General features: G+C 37.7%; 1 protein-coding gene across 2 annotated transcripts; it reads left to right on the top strand.

The window, feature by feature from the left end:
* The first annotated feature begins 683 nt into the window (after window positions 1–683).
* LOC114476255 (pterin-4-alpha-carbinolamine dehydratase 2) lies at window positions 684–17,749 on the top strand. Of its 2 annotated transcripts, XM_028467653.1 has the most exons (5): window positions 684–948; window positions 2,123–2,254; window positions 15,716–15,751; window positions 16,493–16,573; window positions 17,614–17,749. In XM_028467653.1, the coding sequence occupies exons 1-5, from the start codon at window positions 853–855 to the stop codon at window positions 17,707–17,709; spliced, it is 441 nt and encodes a 146-aa protein (XP_028323454.1). In that variant the 5' UTR covers window positions 684–852; the 3' UTR covers window positions 17,710–17,749. The 2 variants fall into 2 exon arrangements, with proteins under 2 accessions (XP_028323454.1, XP_028323455.1); XM_028467654.1 differs by lacking the exon at window positions 15,716–15,751 and having other exon boundaries at window positions 696–948.
* Window positions 17,750–18,290: the final 541 nt, after the last annotated feature.

Raw genomic sequence — 18,290 nt, 5'->3', positions numbered from 1 at the left:
AAAAATACACTAAATGAAAAAAATGTAAAATTAGTAAAAAAAAAACCAAACATTTATCATGTGCAGGCCCCATAGAATTAAACCAGGGAAATTGCACACGCTATTTTACTTTGCACCCGCAAATATACCCCTTTATAACACTACAGAGTATGTTCACCTCTGTACATCCAGCCTTCAAACACATACTTATTTGGCCATAATTGACAACTCTACTCAAGCCCCCACAATACACACTTCCATGGGCACTGTACTAGAAAAGGTTAATTGAACAACTACAACAAAAAACTTCAGGGAGCTATTGGTTTATTCATTATTTTTGGTTGTTTTTCAGGTAGGGGTTAGTTAGTATGAAAGGTGGGGCAGACATTGATAACCTACATTTACAGTATATTAGCCAATCAGACCATAGTATGTGAGAAGATTCACAGTTAACTAAATATAAGGATAACTTATTTTAGTTGAATAAAGATATTTTGGAATTTTGTTAAATGAAACTAGACCTAAAAAAAAAACCCAAAACATTTCTGATTATTTAAATAGATGAAATATTTCTTCCTAAAGCGGTTCTTTTAATTTGTTTCTTGGCACACCTTGTTATAGTTGCACATTTACATTAGTGTCAAATGTTCTCTTGCCACTTTAACAATATAATTTCCCTATTGTGATGCTGTTGAAATAGCAAATAATTGAAATTGTGTAAACTGAGTCCTCGAGCTGTCCAGTTTTGGCCCTCAAACCTTACATTTCAGACCAGGGTGTATTACCATCAGGCAGGACATTAAGCAGCTGCTACACAACGTGTGCCATGCGTTAGCTGAGTGACAGTGAGCGTGAGGACGATTATAAACACTAATGTCTGTGTTAATGTTTAGCCTCCTGACGGCGGGCAGCACGCGCCTCAACGGCCTGAAGGTGCTTCCGCTTCTCCGGAGCTGCTCGTGCAACATGGTGAGAACCGACATATTTATTAAAAGTAATAAACGCGCGTGTGCACCTCAGATCTAATGACACGTGCAGGATGTGGGGTCTGAGGGGTTAAATGAACAAGTGAATGCGTGGTTAGGCGATAATAGAAGCTCTCAGGCCGAACTTCTTTGCAAAAACTACCATTTAGGCTTTAGCTTGAGATCTGACGGTACCACTATCAACATGCATGAAGTGTTTGGGTTTGCTTACACTGTCAAACTCAACTATAACACCTTTTAGGTTTCAAAAATTAATTTACAACGTATTTTATGTCCTATTTAATGAAAGATATGCAGAGCAAAACCAATGTTTCATTGTTTATCTTTGTGCTGTATTCAGTGGTTCCTGTAAAGCTCTGGTACCGGATGCGCATGCGCGAAAGGTCAAACCCAACGATCGCGATTGTTTGAGTAACTAGTGTTTGAAATAAATACGTTTTTGGTTTCCTCAACTGCACTTGTTTAATAATAATAATAATAATAATATTAATAATAATAATAATCATTGCTTTATTTGTTTTTCGTTTCTTGTGTAGTGCCATTATTTTCCTTAGATGTTTTTATTTATTTATATAGATTTTTTTAAACATGTATTCCGTCTTCAGTTGTCCTTCAAAAATTGCATTATATCTACATTTGAAATGCACATTCATGCTTTTTATTGCTTTTTATTCAAATAGTAGGAATACTGCACTTCATACTTTGAACCTTGACGTTGTCTCATTTTTGGGGATACACTGCCACCTTCTGGAGGCATCACACATGACTTGGTGGTAAGCTGACCTGTTATAAATGGGCTCAACCGGTGTCGTCAGGAGATGCGGAATGTGCCCTTGGATTGAAAGAAAAATAGGTTAAAATATGATGAAATGTTGAAAGGCTCACTATACAATACCTGTATCATATTTTTACATTTGCATTATATTTTCCTGGAGGTGTGCACTTGTATTTAGTGAAGTATTTTATTCAATTATGTACATTTTCTTTTTCTTTTCTATTTATTAGTGTTTCATCTTTTCATTGAAACATTTCTGGACCATCTAATTTTTTTATTGTTATTTTAAAAAAGCAATTTCCACCTGTGATAAATAAGAACTTTGTATCTGACTCTGAATAATATTTCTGTGTTTTTTTTTTTTTGTGTTTTTTTTTTTTAGTCCTCCAACTCCCACTGGCTTTCTGCTGCAGACCGAGATCAGCATGTGATGGAGCTCAGAGCGACCGGCTGGATGGAGGTGGAGGACCGTGATGCCATTTTTAAAGAAATTCACTTTAAATCCTTCAATCAGGTGTGTGCTGTTAGTGGCTTGATGCCAAGGTATCTAAGTATTATAATGTTGGATATGGACACATGTTATGCTTGTGTAAAAGGAAGCCTATAGTAATATGTTGGGTTAAGTTAAAAACACATGCACAGATCATCCAGTAATGACTGTTACGACAATCAATAGTAATACGGACAAATAATGTAAAGCTAATCATTGTTTTGCGACATCAAAGAAAACCACAGACCACTCTGGAACATCCTGCACAGATCTCTAGTTCATCATTTATTAAACACAAAGAGGCACAAATGCAGAGGAATGTCAATAAAAAACAATGTTTGAAATGCAGAAAATGTGGCATTAAGGAATAAATGTTATTTCAAATTTGTCATGTCTTTTGTGAAGACGCCAGGGGTTTTAATAAACTGGTCATCAGTAAGGCAGGGTTTCCTCCTTTACTTGCTGGTAGTGGTGCACTATGCATTGAATCTGCCTTCAGGGACGTCTCCGGTGGAATTTTGCGTCGTGTGTGTGAATAATGCGTCTTCATGCAGGCTGCTTCCCATCATTAGTATTTCAACACATTACAAATTGTTCATTAAAGTACTTTTAGGGGTTTTTCTTCTTTTAATAAATGTGCATGTCTTGTTTATTGCTATTACATGAAGCGCTATTGATGTTGCAAGGGTAATTCATTTGTATTGCATTTCATACACAAGGAAATTCAATTTACTTTACATGATTAAAAGTGCAACATTTAGCAAACATTGAACCATTTTAAATCAACAATAAAATGATTAGAAATATCCCTTTCAGTCATAAGCACGAGAGAAAAGTAGAACTTTTAGTTTAACTTGGATTTTAAAATGTTCATATTGGATGCTGACTTCAGCTCTACAGGCAGTTTGTTCCACTTTTCTTTTTTTTTTTTTTTTTAGCAGCAAAACAACTAAAAGCCTGTTCACTATGTTTACTGTGAACTCTGTCATCTGCATATCTCTAATAATCAACTTTACAATTCAGCTAATTTTGTACTAAAGGAAGCAAATAAAGGCCAAACAGAAGGGGTCCAGGAAAAGAGCCCTGAGGAACCCCACAGGACATTGCTAATCTGTCAGATTCAAAATGTTCCAATGCTTACAAAATGACTTCGCTCCTCCAAGTAGGACTTAAACAATTGCAGTACTTTTCCATTTAATTCCACTCACGTTTGCAATCTGTGCAACAAAATGTTCTGGTCCACAATGTCAAATGCAGCACTTAGAACTAATAGAATCTGAATAGAAACTTTTCCTGAAACATTTATGTTATTTATCACTTTGATAGGAGCTGTTTCTGTGCTGTGATGAGAACTAAAAGCCTGACTGAAATCTATCAAATATGCTGTTGAAGGTTAAGAATTGACTTTAATTATTCTATTTTTATTTTTCATTTATTTATTTTTAATGTAAAAAAAATAAATTAAAGAAAATGACTCAGTTGGTTAAAGACCACCTTCTCAATGATCTTGGCCATGAAGGGAAGTTTGGTGATTGGTCAATAGTTGGCTAGTACAGAGTATGGAAGCCCGTTTCCGCCACTAAAAAAAATAAAAAATCACCAAGTAAAGTCATAATTATGGGAAACAAAGTCATAATTCTGAGATAGAAAGTCATAATTATGAGAAAGAAAGTCATAATTCTGAGATACTTAAACACATTTACAGCAGCTTGTTCATGTGGTGAGCTGACACAGAGATGGCTGATAAGACTATCAAAGACTACTTTAGACGGGGCTTTACAAATGATGAAATACTTTGTTTGCTTGCAAATTCACATAGAAATATGCTGAGTAAACGCAACCTAGAAAAGATACTAAGCAAAAAGAGGCTCTGGCGTCAAAAGGATAAAACTGATGTGGCTGAAGTAGCTCAGTTTATTGAACAACAAATGGAGATTTCTGGTCAGTGTCATGGGTACAGATGGCGGAAACGGGCTTCCATAACAGAGGCATCCAGTATTTTTTTTTTTTTTTTAGCAGAGGTTTCACAGCAGCTAAATGTAGACTTCACATGTTGAGGACATACTTGGTTCCACACAGAATCCATTAACCCTTGTGTTAAAAGGAGTGTCTTATAGACAGTCACGTCTTTGTATTTATTGACCTTGGTCAATTAAACCATATTGAGGCCAAATTAGAAGAAATCAAGACACCAATATGAACAAAAAAGGACAAGAGGTTTTATTACATTACCAGTAAAATTAGGGGTTTGTGTCATTATTGCGTTTGTGTCACCCAGGGTAAAAATAAAAACATTAAAAGTGAAATGTGGCTGTTTTTGGTACCTGAAAGCGTTGTTTCTGTCTTGCTGTGCTCTGCCTCCACTGGAGTAAACTTCAACATCTCAAGGCTACTTAGCGGACTTTCTCTAATCCTGTCGTTAGTTGTTTCAGCCCCAAAATAGTCTGCTTTTACACTTGCCTGCGTTTGAAGTTGGAGGGTGAGCGCTGACCTCCCCCATCTGGTCCTCCTGCCTCCAAAGCCTCTCCTCTTACCCCGACACGTCAGGCTGTATTACGCTGAGACACGCCAGGCGGCCAGTTGGCAGCAATTGGGGTTTTGATCAGAATGATTTCTTTCACAAACAATCAAATTGGTTAAAATGTTTCATCTGGTTTGCAAACCACTAACAACCCCATCATTCCTTGTGCTAGATGTACTTTGCTGTCTCCCCTTGCCATCTTCCTTTTTCTATCTCTTTGTCTCATTCCCTCGCCGTGCCCTGTGTTATTGGGGAATGAACTCATGTTGTTCCAATTGTACATGCTGGCAGCTGTCTACGAGTCTTTCTCTTTCACTCAGTTTTAGTCTCACTGTAGACATCACCCCCCCACCCCCCACCTTAAATTCTCTGATGCATTTCAACAATCTTTCTTGCTCCATTTTCATGGCAGCTCTTAAGAGACTTTTACCCGAGGGGAATGGAGATGAGGAGCGACATGCTGGCCGATTTCCATTCACCACTTATCTGCTAGTGATGGGCTCAAGGAAATCAGATCCCCAAGAGTTTATAATGAGAATAACAAATCCCCTCTATCAATGTAGATGTCCCCTCCCATGGTCTGTAGGGGGCGGTAGAGGTGTAAAATCCGCAGAAGTGGAGCTGAGTGTTTGAGTCACACAGACGCTGGAAGCTGCAAATTAAGTTAAAAGCAACATGACAGCTGGAGCTGCTCTTTTCGAGTTTGTTTTTCTTTGATTACAGCCAGTGGAAAGTGTTATGATGCTGCTGTAACCAGTGCAGTCATTTATCTGTGGCATGTGGGTACACTCAGTGTTGTTAGTGGCAGCAGTCTAAGAAGTAACAGTGAGTTATTTTCCTTCCTTGTCAACCTGAGCGCATTTGATTTGTTTTGAGGGATGAAATCCTTTCTCTGGAGCCTGCTTTGGTCAGTGAGAATCCAAGCAATCACATGTGGAAACATCATCGTGTGTGTGCCTCTTTAATGTTGTAAATTCTGGACGAAGCGGTGCATGTTTAGTCGCTGATATTGTTTACGCACAAAGCTTGATGCCATGTATGTTTACAGATGACCATCTGCTATACGTTTAGGTGGATAGAGTGGAAACCGCCACTGCGATATGAGTAACGGGTAGATTTAGGAAGCAACTGGCATAGACGAGGTGAGCTGGGCATGCTCAACTGTTTTGTGTCTACAGAAGAGTTTGACAACAAGGGCATTGCTTTCTTTCCCCGCAAAAAAAATTCAGCTTAGCTGTGAGGAAGACAAAATTTATGTTTGGTTTAGCATGAAACAATGCAGCTATTTTCCTACCAACTACCAAGCCTTTTGGATAAAGGAGCTTTAAGAGCTATTTTACCAGCATCTGCAAATTAGCCTCAAGCTATAAGACCAATGAACAATTTATCTTTGACTCCTTGTATTCTTGTAATAATTAATTGCTGTTTTGTCCCTAAATTAAGACCTCCTTTCATGAATTCTTCTTTTTTTTGATAGCCTGATTACCTTTACGATGAGTTAATCCGGAATATCTCACCTTGTGGAGGGATCCCAAAGTCACAATAGGTTGTATTCATCTTCCTGCATGGAGAAAAACCAAGTATTTCCTTTAATTTGGAATTTATTATTTTAAATAATTTCTGCGACGTAGTGTTGTCTAAAAATATGAGAAGAGAATTATTATAGTATTTGTCCTGGTTAGGAAATTAGAATTAAGGTTATTTTTTTACACAATTTGTCTTTTTATGTGAGATGCACATTTTTATTTTTTATCTTGTGATAGAAACTGAATACTGTGGATAAGCTTTTTTGTTCAAAAAGCAGTAAATTGAGATTAAAGCATTTTACATTTGCGGTTCATGAATAAACTGGTGATCTGAATTATCTTCTATTAAATGCACCATCATTTCATCAAATAGATTAAAAAATTATAACATTTTTATTTGAGGTCCATTTTTATTTGAGGTCGACCGATATGGGATTTTCAAAGATACCAATTTTTTTTTTTTTTTATTTTTAATATAGTCAATGGCCGATATCCAAAGCAGATTTTGGAAACCGATATTTGAGGCCGATATACTTTTCTTTTTTTTTTTACAGCACATTGATTATGAAAGACAATTGAAACACTCATATGATAGAAATGTATATATTAGAAATTAAATTAAATACATCAATAGAACTCTTAACTATTATTGAACTTTAAATATACCCGTACACCAAGTAAAAGAATTTTTTTTATCCTATTAAGGATATATTAGGATAAGGATATTTGATCAGGGACCATTATATTATATCCTTATCCTTTTATATTGGCTTTTTATTATTATTATTAATTTTTTTTTTTGTTGTATTCATACATCCAAATGGATGTTTTTATGTTTTTATGTTCTTTCTTTTTTCCTTTATTGGCTACTTTTAAAGTGCTAAAAAAAAAAAAAAAAGTTCATAAATCGACCTCTAATTTTTTATTGGTTTGGGTTGCTGTATTTTTATCACTGGGTAAGTGAGGTGTTCGAAAGCGTTTATCTAAATATAACTTGTGCTTTTTTTTAAATGTTCAATGCGCAACAAACATTTTGCATATTAATGTAATACATAAAAAAAAAAGATTATGTTGAACTGTGAGAGTGGGCGGAGTCCAGTCTGAGCTCATGTGACTGAATGTGTTGCCACGTTGCGAACAACCTTGTTTGATGTCTTTAGTGTGCAATGTCTTTATATAAGCATGTGTGTGTTTATAGGCTTGCTTATATGTGAAAATGTACACAAAGGGAAACATGCAATAAAATAATTTAGGGATTGGGCAGTTCCTTCCTGCAAAATATTATATTGTGATGCACTGTTAGCATTGATTGTAAATTTGTGGTTATTTTTTTACGTTTGACGTCTGGCCTTGAATCAAACTGTATATATTTTCTATGTCTGCATACACAAAATACATTGTTTCAATGTATTTTTTGTTATTTTTTATTTGCCTGCATTTGTCAGTCATGGGACTAAGAATGGGATTTAGCGATGAGCTTGCATTTTACAAGTTTGTTAATTGTGTATTGCCCCTTTCATTATTAAATCTGAGGAAGTGACCAAATCCATATAAAGAAGCGTCCACTCCACCCCAGGAATCAAACCCTGATCGTTCTTGGTGTGAGACTAGCGCCTATCTCATTGACTTGTACACTAGAGCATTAGCAACACTGCTTCACACTGAGAGGGTTGTCGGTTTGATCTCCTGTCCGGACATTTCTGAGCAGCAATTGCATGTAACATGGACTAGTTTGTACCCTAGCTTTGTGTTTTTGAGTGTGATATTACAGTTAGGGTTTTGTGCCTCATAACTAAAATTTAAATTAATTGATGGGGAAATTATTTTGGGGTGTGTTTGGATGGGCTTGTTTACAATTTCATTAATTCTACCAAGGCAATACCATAGTCACGGTTTATTATGTTTTATTTTGTATTTTCTGACCAATGTTGAACATAACTTGAATAAAAAGCCTCACTTACTGTATATGTAATATAATATTATTGAGGTATATATATATATATATATATATATGTTTTTATTTTTTTTCACCCCCTCTGAAATGTCCGAAACTCTGCTAATTTATATTTGTTCCAAATGGAAATAAGCAATCCTCATAAAAATACATTTTAGCCACACACAAAAAAAGTAGGAGAAAAAGGCAATCTCAAGACAAGAACCATGCAGTGATTGTGGTTTACCACAGAAAAATAACATCATCACCAGCACTTCTAACAGCTTGTGGACTTCCAGTTTGGAGGTGAAGGCATCTGCTGTGTTGTGAGAACACTCTAATGGTCACACTCCTCCTTACACTGTGTTGCTGATGCCCCTCCTCGTGTTTTATATTCACTTAGTGCCTCCTCTCCTCCAAATCTCCCTCAAGCCTCCATCTCTTGTTATAGGCCTTGGTCTTCTTGTGTTGAATAAGATGTGTATATAACTACAGCTGAGTTCCTGAGTAAACTGAACCTTCTCACTCCTTTTGCTCCATGCACACAATGACAAAAGCAAAGAGGCCAGTTTGATTCACAGTTGGGCCTGCATGGTTTATGTCATGTATTGTAGCACTTTGAATGCCCTGAATGGTAAGCACATGTGTCTTTATATATATATATACTGTATACACACTATATATATAATTCTTTATTTTTGGAGACCAGAGCAGTTATACAGAATGCATCTATAAGTTGTTATAATGCATGTTTTGGTAAGTTTGCACCTATACTTTATTGCATCCGCATTCCATTTTAGTTTATATTGTATTTGTTTATATGTTAAGCCAGTAGTTGGCTTATAATTAAATGTAAGTATCTGTGTTTTTAAAACATTAAGTTTATAGCCAGACATCACGCCATATTCTTCAAGACATTAATTTCGGCACGCATTGGTTAGGTTGCTCAAGGTAAATTAAAAAAGATCCTCAGTAAATAGAGCCACTTTTAGGCTTATTCTTTTTATGCTTTGGTTCCTACAAATCCATCAACTAAGGAGCTCAATAAATAAAGCAAATAGAAGCGGAGACAGCACACGGTCGTCTGCATCCCTGCTTTAACAGTTTCTTTAACTTTCTCTTATTCTGTCGCTAAATGCTTGTTCATGTGGATTTTGTTGGGTTCTTCATTTCTTACAATGACTTTATATTTTATTCAGTGCTTTGAGATGACTTTGTTGTATTTTGCGCTATGTAAATAAGTTGAATTGAATTGTTCTGTTAGTTGTTAATATGTTCAGTATAAATTGAATTCAGTATTCTATATATTGCAGCTCAGTGGCTAATCAGCTCAGTGGTGTTTAGTTCCCACCTCTGTCTCCACACTGAAACTTTTCCTGGGAACTGAAAGCATCTTGCATTCATCTTCTGAAGTAGAAAAATGGCCGGAGGGAGGCGCTAGGTGTGGCACTCAGGCGGAAGAGGTTAGATAATCTGGGTAAACCAAGATAGCCCTGAAGTTTGCTGTCTTCTGCCGAGTCCGATGTCTTTTTAATCCCTCGCTGGTAACCCTGCAGTGAGAGAGGTGGTTTGCATAGGCCTTAACACCAGGCTTGGCTATTACATGACACTTGTTGTATAAGGAAGGACATACAGTAAGTGTCTGAAACGTGTTGTTTGTGGCTAAACAAGCAAATCGTTAATTATGTTGTAATAGGTTGTAAACTTTATAAATGAAGTAGAAACATAAAGAAATGGTCTTGTCCACGTTGTGTAATTGGTTGTTTGTGTTTACCATGCAAACAGGAAAAAGTGGGTCAGAAGATTAATGAATGTATTAAATGTAATTCACACAAGCAGTATGTGCCCAACCATCAGGTGACTTCTAAGAGACAAAATTTGACAAATTGGAAAGCTAGTACTAAATACTTTATATTGTTCTGGTAGACCAGTGGGGCCAGGCAGGCTCCACTGGTTTCACACCAGCAAGGTGCCATATCATATGATTGCTGTACTTTAAGCCAACTTTAAATCCCAAAAGGATCAGCATGTTCAGATGAATAAGTAAATCTGTTTAGCATCTGAGATGCAGGTCTGGTTTAGAACCTGTTGATGAGTAGTTCTCTGTGGGCGGGGCTGTGATGAGCTTTTAGGCACAGTTGTGCTCTTAAGTGTCCAAACAATGGGGTTATTCAAGAATATGTACAAAATGTGTTTTTGAACAAAAGCCTGAGGGAACAAACTACACTTGTATTTTTAAACGACATTCAGACTAAACACAGCGTTTCAAAATTAACTATTATTAGATAGAGTATAATGACTGAAAAAAATACCAAAATTAAACATTTTTGCCACGGTAAACATTGAAACACAACTACGTGATCTGCCAATTTTATGCTGTTGCGTTTGGAACAACTTATAATGCCTTGAAATGACGGTTTCTAGCCATGGTCAGGTGAATATCCGCCACTTCGTGCTTGAACTCGTTGAAAGCTGCCACAGAGAGGCCTGGAATATGCCCACTTGTTTCTTACGTGAAGGAGATGTGGTTTACTGCCTTGAAACACTGCAAGTACAATTTCAAACATGATTGTTCAAATTTATTAACCATGTTGCCAAACATCCTTAGAAAATAAAATCACATTTTATGATAGCAGTTTGTTTTTACTTCTCAGAAGAGTCAGGAAGTTCTGTCCGTTGCTAATGATCTTAGATGGTCATCATGGTAATGGTTACCTTAGATTGCAAAAGCGGGGTACCGCCTATCTCCATACATGCTTCGTCAAATACTTGTACAAATCAGGTTTTCATGTGTTATTTTGAATATCCATCAGTGTGAATGTGTGTGTGTCGGAGGCTGGTAAGCGCAGGTACAATCTGTATGCACTTAGTCCTGGCAACACAGAGCAGGCGTTTCTAAGCCCTTGGATCGCGCGGCGGTGGAAAGCTGATCTGTAAATAACAGACACATGTGTTTGAAACCGAGTCCTGTCTTCCAGCCCACAGCCGCAATGAGGGAAAGAGAGAACACCACTCCGAAGTCAAATTGTCTCATCCAGTGCTGTATGACAATCATGGCGTAATGGCACCAAAATGGCTCTTCAAAAGTATGTGTGTGTGTGTAGGGGGTAAAGTCGTGCAGTGGGGGTCTGCTATCGGGTGTTTCTGATTATTTGAGAGCGGTGTCTGCATAATGTCATGTCAAATTATCTGACTGACAGCTACAGCTTGTTGGGCCGATTTCAGAGCGGCTGGCTGAGAGGACGGATAGCTGACAGACGGACCTGTTGGCGTGGCCGGACCACGTGTATGGGTTAAACAAAGTATTAGAGAAACAAAGAGCCCTTGACCGCTATTCTGTTGATGTGAGACATCAGCAAAGGGTCAGAAATGGGTTTTATTGTCTTGTCTTGGCCCAAGTTGAAGACCTACACAGGTGTAGCTTGGCCACTTTGACTGTATTGTGTCCCATGGCTCTGCTTACTGCCCCAAGGGACCAGGATGTCGTGGGATCTTCAGACTCATTCAGGATTTCACTTGTTGGACATTTAACTCCTGCTTACTTGTAATGAGAGATTAATGCTTTTCTTAGCTTCGCTTTTCTTTTTTTTTTTTATTCTGTTTGTGACTTTTCTCTTGTCCAGGCTCATGTTGCCTATTCTTTTTTTTATGTTGCCTATTCACATCCTGTTTCATGACCCGCTTCTTGCAATGATCACATTTTTGCCTCATCTGTTGGATCCAAAACTGGCAATTATTGTTGAAGTGCAACTGAAGATTGAAGAGTTTGCACACACACAAGCTTGGATAATGAGCATCAGCTCCTTTGTAGTTGTCGAATGGGTTGAAATGCAAACATGAAACAAACTTATTTGGATGCAAAAACAGCATTTGCCGCTAATCACCACAGAGTTTTATCACGGCATGGCTGATGTAACATGTCCAATTAAAAGTGCAGACGAAAAGCTGGCAAGTTTCTGAAATCTGTGGAGACGTATCATACAGATGTGACCGCAGATGTTTGCGGTTGCAGCTCCGTTTTAGCGTCTCTATTGGTGTGATGTTGCTTTACAGTGGTGTGAGCCAGTCGTCGTATCCTCCCTGCGTTAAAGAAGGGGTACCACCCATTTTTCACATATGTTGGTCAAGGCCTTGACCGCAAAGAGTGTCTCTTCAGAGTAAAGTGGTTCTCATTTATGAAACCAATAAATGCTGTTATTTTTCCTATATAGTCCTGCCTCAAAGGCATTTTTATTCAAACTGCTCCTTTAAATCCTTCAATTTACCCAAAATGAGGCAACGTGGAGCAGCAGGAAAAAGTTTGGCTTCAGTATCACATCATCAGATCCCAGGCTGGGAAGGGGAATGAGGATTTTTTTTTAAATGTATTTTTTTTTTAATACCCAAATTTGAGCAAATTGCCGAGGATGTTCGGAAACAACAATGATTTAACATGGCAGCTTTGTCACCATTAGTGTACGATTGTGGCTGATGTAAAGCGATTTGGGAGTTCTTTGCTTTGGGAGTTCTTCAATTAAGTTTGTTTACCATTTTTACATCCTAAAACACTTCAGTTTATTCCTGTTTTGTAAGTTTTGAAAATCATTGGATGATGATAATAAAAACATCAACAATAACAATCTGAGTAATAGTACATTTTATTGGCCAGCGCTGTTTACTTTCCACCTGGCGCTGGCTACTTTTCAATATTGTCTGAATTTAGGAAAACAATAATTGTATTTGCCAAAGAAGCGTTTATACGACTGAATTTACGAATGTCAGTATTGAATTGGTATCATGCTGATGTCATGTAGTGCGGAAATCCAATCATGGCAGTCTCTTTTTGCAAAGGGGGGTTGTTTTGTGCGCTTGTGATGCTTTGACCAGTTAGTTGAGATTGTGCAGGCTTGTGTGTATGAGGCAGTGTGCAATGATAGGGTATGTGTGTTTGGTGTGTGGGGTGGTAACGCGTTACAAAGTAGCGGATTATGGTAGCAATATTACCTTTTTGGGTAATGAAGTAAGGCAATGCGTTACACAAATATCAATATTATGAAAAATGTTTGTAACAAAATTACAGTACTAGATTATAGGATTGTGCTTTCCTACCTTACGCGTATTTTACGGATGATTGGTTCCCGTTATGGCAGAGTGCTTTGTGTGGAATTTTCAGGAACACATTTGTTTAGTGAAATCACCTACTTTCACCTTCTGATTGGCTGAGTCGTCTGAAGTGCCCCGTCATCAGCCAATAGAGCGCCACCTAATAAAAGAGCAAGTCTATTGTCTGAAGAAGAAACCAAACATCATTGCACCAAGTGGAGGCTGCATAATAAGCATATACATTGTGTATTTAATATGTATACAATAAATAGGTTAATTTAATCCATCAGACTGTACAATAGCAACACAACCTGAATGTGTTGTTTTCTGTCTTTCTACTTGCATTGTTCAGAGTTTTTTTTAAATTCTAATATTGTATGCAAGGCCTCCACTTACTATATTTATGTTTATTATAATTAAAATCTTTATTCCATATATTTACTTGGTACTTATTGTATATTTTGCTCTTTTTTCCCCGTTGTGTGATTATTAAAGTATAACCAATCACTCTCTCCATAAACACTATGCCAACAGGCTAAGTGATGCGATTATGACGTTTGTCCATGTATTTATATGGTTCCATTTAGAAATGGAATAGTAAAGCAATAAGTAGTTATGTTACTTTTCAAATGCAGTAAGAAGTAAAGTACTGTCATTACAGTTTACAGAAGTAGCTTGTAAAATACTTTTTTTAGTAACTACCCTAACACGTATTAGTGTGTCCCCTATGTGCTGAATGCTCTTGTTCCTCTGGAAAAACTTTGGTTTCCTGCATCTGTGTACTGCTTCTTGTGGAAGATATTGTTTCACAGCAACAGAAAATTATTGTTTTGAAACATATAATGAAAAATATTAGTTTTACATTTTAGTTAAAGGTGCCTTTCCACCATTCTAGGGCACAAAATGTAAGGTCTCCCATGTCTTATTTCTATTTCAGGAATTTAAATTGAATACAGTACATGTTTTGGGAGAATTTCACTCCTTTTCACCATATTTTTACCCAGTAATCGTGTGGTTAAATGTGTATTTTGGAAAATTACTGGCTACAAAAAAAAGTGCGATACAAAATATTGCGATTCCGCCCTGTCACGACTCATCATTTGAGGTAACCCATTAAATGAGCGAGTAACCTTCCTCAGTTGATCAAGATTGTGCAAATCTAGAGCCGCGTCTATCCGTCTACAGATAACCTCTTGAAAACCGACTCACCCTCCTGCTCTCTGTGTTGTATTACTCTGGCCTGATCAGACCGAGGCAATTTGAGATTCAAAAATAACTATAGTGCCCAGCTTCATATTGGGTTTGTAAATGAAAATACATTCTCACAATTTTGTTTCTTAATGGAAGTTTGCGAATGGAGTGTACTGTATAGTAATGAAGCTAAAAAAACAGAGCTGTTAATTACATTATTCTATCTATTAGGAATTAAAATCTGTTACTGTTACTTCTGTTTACTTATCTCAGCTAAGTAAAGGAATTGTGGATCTCTTTATCTACTGATTATAATATATGATAATTGTTTAAAATCTTAAGTCTTGAAAGCCAAAGGATTGCTTTTTGTTACTTGCTTAAGCCTAACGCATACATTTTATTTTCATCTTTTAAAGGGTTGTTTTCATCAAAGACGATGCTCAGGAAACTTAACGTCCCAACAAATGCTATTACCTGTCAATCAAAGTACCTGAACAGCAGATTAGCCAGAGCCGGGACGAGAAAAAGAGAGAGGGAGAGAGAGAGAAGACATGTTTGGACAACACCTGACATGACAGGCTGCTTAACCATCTCCATTAGAGCCAATGAAAACTGAGAAAACGCAGACCGCCTCGGCCTCCAAATTGGTGCCGGTGGGGTCAAGTTGCAGGAATATGGCAATTACTTAAATTGATCAGGAGACGGTTTCCTTGATAACCAATTTGATCAAGCTGCTGATCGTGTTACACGTGTTGCAGGAACAGAACAGACCGTCTGAGAAATTGGTTACAACACACTAGAAAGGCTAAGCGCAATTTCCTCAGAGAGGGTAATTCTGTTTCGTCATGTCAGGTGGTGGATGGGGCCGCAGCCTCGGCCTGTAAACAATGGCATTTCAGTTGATTTAATTAGGCACAGAGGAAGCATTTAGGGGCTTAATTGAGATTGCACTGGGAAATTGCTCTTAAATAGGTCTACCTGATTTTTTCCCCCCTCCTTTTTTCACTTGTCCTAACTGAGAGCATGACGAGGGATTTCACTCTCCTCATTGTAGATAATTAGAATTAACGTAATCACTCTGTGGATGGCAGTGTTTGGAGAGAGCTGCATGCTGGAATGCGTGTGTCCGTGTGCGTGTGTGCGTGCGTGTGCACTATATCTCCTTGTGCTGTAACATCTGTAACTACATTTTTTTTTCTCTCAATTTCTGACATTTCAAATCAACCCATTAGAGGAGAGGTTCTCAACTCCTGGCTCGGGACCCAAAAGTGAGTCAAAGCCTTTTGCCTGGGACCAAAAAAAGTGTTTTTCTGGTTTTACTTTGAAGATTTATGCAGTGCAGAATTTTTCAAAGCACAGCTTTGATCAAATGTCTCTTACTATTAACCTATTTATATATGTATTTATAATAATGAAGTCACATCATCCATACCTCTTGGTTATATTTTGTGTGGCCCTGAAAACAAACACAAAATGATTCCAAAAACATGTAAATTTTTTTGTAGTTTTCTGAATTTTTTTTTGCATTACACTAAATGAGAGCAAAATACCCATGAAATGATGACAAAAACACACAAAATTATAAAATAAGTAAAGTGACTGCTCAGAAAGGACAGGCCAAGGAGGATAAGTGCATGGATTTCAGTTATATGTAAAGGTAAGACCGTAAAATCAAAAAATGAAATGATGCAAAAGATACTCTGGTAAAAAGACGGAGGAGCTGAAGACTCGTATAATAGGTCAAGTTGTCATTTCATTCACTCTGGCTCACAATAACAGAGAAAAAAATAAACACTTGCAATCATACCTAAAGTACTCCTGGCACTGCTGTAAAGCCCGTGTCTGCTTTTTGTTTACAAAATTAAACAAAAGCACATTTAATGTTTTCTTGAATGAACATTTTTCATTCAAATTATTCTAGCTGCTAAACGTGTCTACTCATTGCTCTGGGCTCAAATCAATGTTAATGATTATGTTGAATTGCTGACCATGACTTTTCCTCCCAACAGGCGTTTGGGTTCATGTCCCGCGTGGCTCTGCAGGCAGAGAAGATGAACCATCACCCAGAATGGTTCAATGTCTATAATAAGGTACCAGCCTTCAAACCATTATTAACAACTTGGAATAGTGATGAATCATTTTAGCTCGGTTTAGTTTCAGGTCCAAAGATCACAGCCGTGTTATCTTAGCTCTGTGTATGAGGTACTTCATTATTGACACTGTTACAGCTGGTTTGGAACAAATTACTGAGACGCTCAGATTAATCAACACTGGATCAAGTCTGATATTTTTATGTCAAACAATCACTTCTGCTTCTGGAGTGTCTTACTCTCCAAAGCCTGAAACACACTCTGTTAGTCGGAGGGACATGAAAAAAAAAAGAAGCAAAAGCGTCACCCTGTAATCCCTTCGTTTTTCATGTGAAAAGCTCTGCAAATATCTTCTCAAACACTCACTTCTCTGCCTCATGAATAAAGCAGTGGTTGATATGACAAACGCAGTCCCTGAAAATCTCCCAGTATTAGCCCGTAGCCACTGAACGCCTGTGTGGTGGACTGGGCCGATCTGACAGGAATGCTGCTCCTAATCCACTCTTTATTAAAGTGGCTGCAGCACGGTGCTACAGGTCTTTGGGCCCCGCAGCACTTTCCACCAGACTCCTCTACCCATAAATCCCACACGGACTAAGGTTCAGCCTCGACAAAGTAGAGGCTGTACACTGAGCTACTGCTAATGTTTTCCTCATTACAGTCTTTTTCTCTCATTTTCCTCACTGTCAGTATTAAAACGTAGGTTACAAACAGCTTTTTCCCTGTCAGAGCGGCTCAAGGGGAAGAAACCTGAGTGGCTTAGCACAACATGGGTAGGCGGAGCCAAATGGCCTCAGCAATATAAGCACCAAATTTGACTCTAAAGAGGGAGAGAATTAACTGATTTAACCATTTCATTAGAGAATTAAAGTGTGTGTGTGTGTGTGTGTGTGTGTGTGTGTGTGTGTGTGTGTGTGTGTGTGTGTGTGTGTGTGTGTGTGTGTGTGTGTGTGTGTGTGTGTGTGTGTGTGTGTGTGTGTGTGTGTGTGTGTGTGTGTGTGTGTGTGTGTGTGTGTGTGTGTGTGTGTGTGTGTTCACAGGTCCAGATAACACTGACGACTCACGACTGTGGGGGGCTTTCAAAGCGAGACGTTAAAATGGCCAAGTTCATAGACAAAGTTGCTCTCACTGTGTAATTGTTACCAAATGTTTTGTGCTCATCGTGTAAATACTCCCAAATAAAGTCTTTAAAGTTCTATAAATGATTTTGTCTTTTGTACCCGTTCAGGCGCGTCTCACCCGTGGGGGATGCGACACCCGCACTTTCATAAAAACAAAACATCACTTTTAACTGAGGGATTTATTGTTGAAAACATGTTGGTCCAGTCAGATTGATTGAATGGTGATCAAGCCAATCATTTCACAAAGTCATTGTTCCGAGAAGGTAAACAAAGAGTTTTAATAAGGATGAGTAAAGTGACAAAAAATGAGTAACAGGTGACAAAATATTGTCCAAAAGTGGCAAAAATGTAGCAAGAAAAGAGTGAAAAGTGACTAAAATGGGCCTATAGCAGTCAAGAGTGGCAAAACAAATTGACAAAAAAAAAGGAAACAGGTGCTATTTAAGGGCAAAAATGTAGCTTAAATGTGGCAAACAATAGTAAAAAGGGCAAAAATGTGGAATAAAAAAGGGAAAAAAATGTTGGGGGAAAAAGGAAGAAAGTGTTATTTATTGGGCAAAAGATAGCTTATTTTGATGAAAAGTGGCAAAAAGTTG

The sequence above is a fragment of the Gouania willdenowi genome, chromosome 14 (genome assembly GCF_900634775.1).
Source record: "Gouania willdenowi chromosome 14, fGouWil2.1, whole genome shotgun sequence".
Lineage (NCBI taxonomy): Eukaryota > Metazoa > Chordata > Actinopteri > Blenniiformes > Gobiesocidae > Gouania > Gouania willdenowi.
Note: the sequence above shows the minus strand (reverse complement) of the source record. Positions and strands in the feature narration are given on the sequence as shown.